We start from the raw sequence: 9348 nt of genomic DNA on the forward strand, positions 1-9348 counted from the left end.
ATGTCATAATCACTGTTGTCTCTAAATTAGGAGTTCCGTCCGTACTCTCCCTTCCGCCGCTTTCTACGTCAGTGAGGAGGAAAATCTGGTGATATCCAGCAGCTGGGATGAAAAAACATAATCTCTAAAAACCCAACAGCCGTGCCACAGAGTGACACAGAGTGACACAGAGTGACACGGAGATTGAACTAGGGACAGTAGGAAGTAGAAACAGATGAGTACATGGATACTGCTGTTTCTGTTGTTGTCTGACCCCCCCCAGGTCACTGCAGTAGAGCTTGTCTTTTAGTGTGCGGTCCTCTCTGTCGGTGAGGATGAGGCGGGAGGTGGAGGAGGTGGAGGAGGGTGAGGAGGTGGAGGAGGTGGAGGAGGGTGAGGAGGTGGAGGAGGTGGAGGAGGGTGAGGAGGGTGAGGAGGTGGAGGAGGGTGAGGAGGGTGAGGAGGTGGAGGAGGTGGAGGAGGGTGAGGAGGGTGAGGAGGTGGAGGAGGTGGAGGAGGGTGAGGAGGTGGAGGAGGGTGAGGAGGTGGAGGAGGGTGAGGAGGGTGGAGGAGGGTGAGGAGGGTGAGGAGGTGGAGGAGGTGGAGGAGGGTGAGGAGGTGAAGGAGGGTGAGGAGGTGGAGGAGGGTGAGGAGGGTGGAGGAGGGTGAGGAGGGTGAGGAGGTGGAGGAGGGTGAGGAGGGTGAGGAGGTGGAGGAGGGTGAGGAGGTGGAGGAGGGTGAGGAGGTGGAGGAGGGTGAGGAGGGTGAGGAGGTGGAGGAGGTGGAGGAGGGTGAGGAGGGTGAGGAGGGTGAGGAGGTGGAGGAGATGGAGGAGGGTGAGGAGGTGGAGGAGGGTGAGGAGGTGGAGGAGGGTGAGGAGGTGGAGGAGGTGGAGGAGGTGGAGGAGGTGGTGGAGGGTGAGGAGGTGGAGGAGGGTGAGGAGGTGAGGAGGTGGAGGAGGTGGAGGAAGGTGAGGAGGTGGAGGAGGGTGAGGAGGTGGAGGAGGGTGAGGAGGTGGAGGAGGGTGAGGAGGTGGAGGAGGGGGAGGAGGTGGGAGGGTGAGGAGGTGGAGGTGGGAGGTGGAGGAGGTGGAGGAGGGTGAGGAGGTGGAGGAAGGTGGAGGAGGGTGAGGCAGCGTATTCGGTTTCCGATTCTTTCTCTTAAATACTAATTTGACCCGGCAGTGACACATACCACTGTGCAGCTTGTTTGTGAACAGACCTCTGCTTAAAAGACCCCCTGTGTCTGAGGGTGTCTGGGGGGGTGGGGGGGAGACTTCAAGTCGTTATGTTCTCGTTTCCTCCGCCTCGGTTCGTGACGGGGAGTGGGTTAGTGTGACACAGACAGCATCACCACCACCCGCAGATCACTGCACACACAAAGCAAGATAATCCAGCTCTTCTCTGTATATAGAATACCCCCTCCCCCCCCTCCACTGCACTGGGGACTCGCTAACAGTATTCAGTGGAGCCTTATCAAATCTAGGGTATGCTCATCCTTGAGGGTCCCTTTAGGGCAGTGTCCCCACGCGCCACCCAACCTGCAGTAACTAGGTCCTGTCTTCTTCTCCGCAGCCCTTTACGCCATAGCACCAAAAATACACCAAATAACTGGATCACATCTTAATCACTGAGCATCTTGGCAGGCCGACACAGCGATGCGTACATTTCAAAATAACAGAAATGGGAAAACGCGGGGCCTCGGGCGATTGGCGCTCTCCAGATGCGAGACGAGATGTGACTCGCCTCAGCTATTAATAGTTGCTCGGGGAGCTAATGCCTGGCCTATTATCTCAGCGCGCTGAAGACGACGGCCGTCCACAGCAGGCTCCTGGAGCTCTGCGGGGCTTCCAGTTGTATAACCAGAGCTCTCTCTCTCTCTCTCTGCTCACACGGCCGCCTCTCTCTGCAGGAGGACAGGCCATAGGTCAATGCAGGAAGTAAACAATCAATCACACACGCACGCACGTACGTACGCACACACACACACACACACACACACACACACACACACACTTTCAGACTCATACGAACACACATGCAAGTGCATGTGCACACACACACACACAGACACACAGACACACACACACAAACTTGGGAATCTCATTATTAGACAGTTCTAAAGAGAAGGTTGCCTCAAGCAATGGAAAAATTAAGCAAATGGGCTGGGGCAAGAAGCAGGTATATGTGTGTATGAGGGCCTGGACTGGTAAGAAGCAGGTATATGTGTGTATGAGGACTGGACTGGTAAGGTGCTTGGCTTGGGGGGATGGGTGGGGGTGGGATAGGGTGTCATGGGTGTGGGGAATATGGGTTTTCTCATTTCTATTGTCTGCTATTGTTTACTCATCCAATCGCATCATGAGCCTCTTCTCTCTGAGTGAGTGAGACAGCGGTGATGTTAGATTCCACCTGGGCTCCGCCTCCTCAGAACTCACCATCTCCTCCTTCTATTCCAACATCCAACCCATCAAAACACATTCGTTTTCTTCCCTTTCCGTAGCACGAATGTGACTGTTTGTGACACTTATTGTTATTGAAAGGCTCACGTGTAGTTGTTTGTTTCACTTACTTTTAGACAAATGTACTTACTATAAAACTGTCTGTGCTGGATGACTAAAATGTTACCAAAGATGTGTCCGTTTGTGTTACATTGATTTAATACTGATGTGTTGGTGTGTGAGTAATTGAGGCCATTGATTCAATACATGTGTTGGTATGTCTGTAATTGCATCATTGATTCTTCAACAGATACATTTGTAATTTCAGCAGGCTCTATGCCTTCAGGACTTGATTTAAAAGTGTGATATGGCTTTGTGAAGCCATGTTCACACAAAAAAACAGCAGACCCGTCTTGGTGATCAGATCATTAGTGGACTGTGAACCTTCAGTATTCCTCCTGCCCTAAGTGGTCCTTATCATCAACATAAAAGCCCCACACTGTGGGATTCAATTTAAATCCAATCAATCTAAGTAGAAAGCAGAGCCAGCTGTGTGTGTGTGTCTGAGAGAGAGAGAGAGAGAGAGAGAGAGAGAGAGAGAGAGAGAGAGAGAGAGAGAGAGAGAGAGATTACTGAGGATAGAAAAAGAAAAACGATTGGACAACAACCAAAACAAAAGAAGAACTAACAGGGTGCATATTCAACCTTTTTGTTTATTTGATAAATCTTTTGTCCATCAAAATGGAATGCCGACAGAACAGCTAACAAACAACAAGGGTGACTGACGGACACTGACCGGGCAGATATTGGATGAGGATATTGATTTTTTTCATCCAATCACAGTCCAGAGGGGTGTTTTCTTGTCTGCCCTTGACCCTTGACCCACGCCTCTACACGGGTGGACGGCTACACACCACACTGACCCTGAGGGGGGGAGCAGGGGTTGATACACGCATGTAGAACATCACACTCAGGAATGACGATGATACGGGCTCTGCTGCATCTGTGCCACTGATGTCACTCAATACTGTTAATCTGCCCTGGCTAAGAATAGGACCGCATCACGACGGCAACGATAAACCACACTGCCTCTGCTAGCAAAGGTCCCCTCCCAAGGTCGGAAGGGACACAGTGGAGACGTGAGGGGGGACAGTTACAGTGCATCATGGGAAGGGGTGATGACTGTCTCTTGGTGTCTGGTTGTCTGGTCTCTATTTAAGGGGAGGATGCACTGAGCACTGAACCACTGAGGTGATTTGACAGTTGGAAGAGTTGAAGATAGGTTGTGGTGTTCAAATCAATCAGATCAGAATGGTTATAGATTTTATAGAACATTATACAAATTGGAGCTACTGTTCATTTAAACCACCACCACCACCACCACCACACCGTTCATTTAAACCACCACCTCCTTGTAGGTCAGATCAGAGGCAGAGTGGTTTCAACAAGTCACATTACATCTCATCATCATGTACATCAACACAGAGATGGTCGGCCACTCTCTGTGGCCAGTGCAGTCGATTGAGAATCCCAGCCACATCAACAACTGACAACATAACGGATGTCCTCAGATCATCTTGGTTAAGGTGAGAGGTCACATTCTACACACTTGTGTTGACAACCAGGGCAGAACCAAATCCTTTGACAACAACAACACCTCCCCTCCCCCCTCCCCCCCATAGGCAGCGATGGTTCTGCCCAGGTGGTGATGATGGCAGTGGGTTATTGCAACACGGAGACAGAGAGACATTATCTCTCTTTTCTTCTCTTCTACCTTTTTACATTTATTTTATTCACTTTCCTGTGAGATCTGTGGGCTTGTATTGCAAGTGTCCTGGTGAAGCCATTGGTGGTTCGGTTCCGCTGGTTCCGTTGGTTAGTTAAGGCTATCGATCACTTCTGATGACGAGACCCAGACGCATGGCATGGAGATCGGTAACAGACAGTTAGCCGGTTGAGTCCTACTCAACAACCGTGGTTGTTTGGTTGTGATATCGGCCGCTGCGGGATCTCCTGATGAATGCCGAACGAACGGCGTCTTCTTGGTGGTGGACATTTCTCCTGGGGATAACTTCATTACTATCAAGACAGACAGGACCATGGCTGTTCTAACCTCGCACAGTATTAACATGCGACTAACTGGGGGAAACACAACAAATAAATACACAGGGTAATGGGAGTTTAATCAAAGGATAGGTTTAGGGTCCCGGCCACACCAAACTATACTTTGTTTATTAAGGGTTGAGCAAATGGTTTCGCTATGGGAGAGTCATCTGTTGACAGATCGTGACGTTAGAATTATAAGGTTCTATCTAAATTTTTGGTCAAAATTGAGTTTTTTAATGCCTGTGTGGTGTTCTTTTTGAGTTAGTAATTCATAAAATACAAAGGTTCCATCTCACAAAACATAATGGAATGTAAAAACTTTGACGCTCAATATCTCTGAACTACCCTAAACGGAGATAGAACCTTAGAATTCTAAGCTCACGATCTGTTGACAGATAACCTTGATGACAATTGTCTGTCTGTCCATGTCTGCAGTTATTTATGGACAAAAAAAACAAAAAAACATTTGACGGAGTTGAAACTTAACACGATTATTTCTTCTCGTTTCGCCAATTAGTAGGTCACACCAGAATTCCACAGATCGAATCGATCGATAGTGATTTCATTTGAATCGATAGTGATGATTTCATATGTATACCCTTTTAATTCGTTGTTTAGGATAGTTTAATGTGGTGGGGGAGGGGGCTTTGAGGAGGATCGAATAATAACACGACCCATACGACTCGTTATAGCTTGAGGGAGGGGGGGGGGGGGGGGACGACAATCAGCGTGGACTCTCCTCAAGCAGACACCTAGTAATGTCTCCTTCGTTTCCACAGGCATGCGGTGGTGTAACTTCAGATAAAATATATAAACAAATATCTATATACACGTTAAACTGTTTAAAATCATCCTTCCCATAAATGAAAAGTAGCTGTAAACATGCACTCTTGGTCACTGAGTCGCCTCGCTCCAGGCTCCGTTAAAAAACAACACGAGCGCGTAACCTATGACCTTTGCGGTACGGTATGATGGCCTGATTGTAGAGGTGGTGACGTTGTTGAAATGCGCCCCCCCGTGACGGGTCGGAGGAGCCGCAGGGTCAAGGGTCCGCGGGCATGGGGGACGTGATCTCTGTTTTTTAGCGGAGCCTGGTTGGCGAGAGTTTTCGGCTCAGCGGGTTTTTTAAAGGGAACTAGGGGCTCGTTCGGGAGGCGAGAACCGTTCCAAGATGACGTTCCAGAGAGAAATGTGTCGCTGTGTAGAACAGGGATGAATGTCTATGGCGCTGTATTAGACCAGGGAGTCATGGCGGCAGCTCTATGTATGTTTGTTACATTTCAACCTGAGACGTTCTTGGACGTTTCACCCTCACTGAATTACCCCCCCAGGACGCAGGCGTCGTCCAATCACAGCCTCGCCCCCGTACGCGGACCTCAGCGTACCACGAGGACTCCGCCCCCCCCCCCCCCCTCACACCACTGCGCTCTGCAGGTGGCGCCGGACCTCCAGGGGGCGCCGTGTTCTGTAACCACTGTACTGTACGTAGACCCTTTTCTTAACCGTTAGGAACACAACGTCCTCACGTCCTCCTCACGTCCCTCCCTTCCTCCGTCCTCCACTTGCGTCCTACCGAACACGCGTCGGAGGAGGAGGTCTATGTCCCTCCCCTAACATATTCCCCTCCAGTGTTTTGGGAGGAGAACGCCTCAAGCGGAGGAGTGAGGAGAGGACGGGAGGATGGTGGCTACTAACGGTGGAGAAAAGGCTCCTGTCACTCACTCATCGGACCCTCTGGAGAACACTGATCTGATCTCTATCTGAGATTAACTCTATTGTCTGACTACTCTACACCAGGGGAGGCTGGCAGAGGTAGACATTGGAGGACAGGGCAGGCTCATTGTGACGCATTCCTCATTCCATTCCGTGCGTTACAACAACAAGCCCGTCCTCGGATTTCTACCACCACCGATTTCTATCCTCCACTTCTTCTCTACAATAATATAGTATTAAAACACATTCATGTGTATATGCACTACACCTACTTCCAGAATATACAATATACTGTGTTTCGCATATGTATAGCTGGCCATTATTGTTGGGACAGTATATATTTTCATGGTGTACTTCACTCTATAAGTCAATGACTACCATGTTTTTTTTCTCTCTCAGCTGTTGATATTTCTCCAAAAGTGTGATATTATCTTTTCCTTTTCCTCCTTTTTTTTATTGATTCCATCCAGTATCTGCCCTTTGCTTCATTGGTGAAGACATGCAAACACATACATGTTGAATAACACCCAGCGTTTTATAGGGGCGAGCCCTGGGTTTTTGCGCTCCAGACAAAACTCCGCCACTTGACATTGCGAGTTCATGTTTTCACACTGTAATTAGGCATAGTGTTACACAGGATGGATGCTCTCCCTGAAATAGCAGTGTGTAAATTTAGTTCCCTGTCCGCGCTTTGGTAAATCAAACCCCTTGGGGCACACTGTTATACCAAGGGTGGATCCATTTCCATCCTAACCCCCTCCCCACCCTCTAAAAGTGTCCTCTGGGACATCTGGTGCAGGATCAGGAGTTGTTTATTCAACTTCAACCTGCCTGTCCTAGTGGACCCCACCCCCCACGGACAGGGACATGGGGGACGTGTTGAGACGACATCTTCCTCAATGACAACATGTCAAGATCTCCCCGACCACATTCACATTCAGCCCCTCCCTTCTTCTCCTCTCTCTCCCCCCCCCTGGGCCTCTAATCCACCCGGCGCTGATGAAGGCAGGCTGCAACCAGCCAGTCGACGACGGGGGCCGTCCAACTTAAAGTTAAAGATGACGGAAAGAAACAACAACAACTCCTCTACGCCCCCCCCCCCCGCCCCCCCCTAGCCTACGGCCTTGACACCGGGTCAGAGAGTGATTCTTGAAACACAGGCGATAAAGACGCTCGTGGTGCCGAGATGCTCGTGGGCAGAAAATCCCTCCGTGTTTCCCAGGCCAGTGGTTCGACCCGGCCACCATCATCCATAAACTAACCACGTCAATAATGGATGAGCTCCCTCCCGTTTCGTCTCCTCGGCAGCGTGGTGTTGTGGTGCGGCGTGGAGGCACTGGAGTGGATACTCTACATGCACCCATTCATTATTCATACGTTTCCTCAAAGAGGAGAACTTAGTCTACTCTTCTTCTTCTGTTAGACACACACACAGGCCAGCCTTCTTTCGCCTCAATCATCCCGTCTTTCTCCCTCTCTCCCTCTCTCTCTCTCTCTCTCTCTCTCTCTCTCTCCTCCCTTTCTTCTGCTCTCTTTATTCTCTCTTCTTCTTCTCCGGCGTCTACCCCTCTAATCTACTTCTGCATCGCTCTCTCTCTCTCTCTCTGTTCTGTCTCTCTCTCATTCCATCTCTCTACCCTCCCCCCCCCCCCAACTCCCACCGTTCTCCTTCCATTTAAGGACCATGGCAGTTATCCTCCGTTGACCCTAGGATGGCACTGTATTTTTGCACAGGCAGTGTGGAACTGGTGTAGGGTGCTGGAACTGGGGGACTAGGGCTGGAGCTGGAGCTAGGGGGGGGGGGGGACTGGGGGTCTGGGGGACTGTGGGTCTGGGGGGAGGGGGTGTAGGGCTGGGGCTAGAGCTGGGGCTAGGGCTGGGGCTGGGGGACTGTGGGGAGGGGGTGAAGGGCTGGTGCTAGGGCTGGGGCTAGGGCTGGGGCTAGGGCTGGGGCTAGGGCTGGGGCTAGGGATGGAGCAAGGGCTGGAGTTGACTGAGCTAGTGGGACCAGTGGCAGGATCAGAGTCAGAGTTCCAGGGAAGCTAGAAGATAGACACACAGGAAGAGGTCAAGACATTGAGAGTCAGTCTGTTTGGGATTGGTAGTTCATTTGGGATGGGTAGGCCCCCAAAGGGAATTCATTGTCTGTGGATGTTGGATGTTGAATTTTGAGATTTTCTGTTTGAAAAGAAAAATCCCCAAATCTTCTCATTCTCCAAACGGATCACCTCTCCACGAAGCCCCCTCTCTCCACCCCTGTCCCAGTCCCACCTTGGGAACAGCAGTGCACCAGTCGGAGTCACAGGTGAGAGGTGTGTGTGCGTGTAAGTGTGTGAAGGGAGGAGGTCTTTTGCCACAGGGGAGTTCCTCCTCTTCTTCTTCTTCTCCTCCTCCTCTCCTAGTCCCGACTCCTGTTGCGTTTCTTGAAGAAGAAGAAGGGGGTCTTCTGTGGCGGACCCAGTAACATGGGCACCTGGTTCTTGTGTGTGATCTTGATCTGTGGAGGCAGGATAAACCAGGATATCACAACCTGATGATAATCAGCAAAATGGCTGTTTCCGGAATTCTAACGCTATTCTACTTTCCCGTTTCCTTTCTGCACAGTCACCCGAGACACACAATGTCACTGAACATCACACAAAATAACCAGTACAGCGCGTCCCTTGCTCACCCCACGCACATTCTGCAAAGGAGACGATGACGAAACACTATTTATAGTTATATATAGTTATATTTAGTATATATATAAATATATATTTACACATGGCACAGAGGGCATTGGTGCTGTTATGTGTGAAAGGAATCCAGTGTAGCAGCATTTCCTACTTTTAATGGTGGAGGCAGCCAGTGGTCGAGCGGCGTGACATAACAGTGTTTTTCAGTTAACGGAGCTGTCACAATCACATGCTGATGGGGCAGTAGTGTGAAGGCGAGGGAGATGGAGTGAGAGAGAGAGAGAGAGAGAGAGAGAGAGAGAGAGAGAGAGAGAGAGAGAGAGAGAAAGAGATTGAAAAAGCACAGGGGAGGCAGGAAGGGAGGAGGAAGAGATATTGTGGGAGGGGAGCGTAGTGGTTGGGATTGGGGGGGGGTGTGTGTGTGGGGGGGTGTGT

At 50.3% G+C, this 9348-nt stretch overlaps 1 protein-coding gene across 1 annotated transcript in view; it reads right to left on the minus strand.

Moving 5' to 3' along the window:
• Positions 1-8636: 8636 nt before the first annotated feature.
• dgkg (diacylglycerol kinase, gamma) overlaps positions 8637-9348 on the minus strand; it is a gene marked incomplete at both ends in the record, with an annotated part of 97333 nt that continues 96621 nt past the window's right edge. The window contains one exon of the mRNA XM_080535644.1: positions 8637-8735. Within this exon, the coding sequence (XP_080391770.1) occupies positions 8637-8735 (99 nt within the window). The remainder of the gene's footprint in view (positions 8736-9348) is intronic.

This window comes from Nansenia antarctica (genome assembly GCF_963989245.1).
Source record: "Nansenia antarctica genome assembly, chromosome: 7".
Lineage (NCBI taxonomy): Eukaryota > Metazoa > Chordata > Actinopteri > Argentiniformes > Microstomatidae > Nansenia > Nansenia antarctica.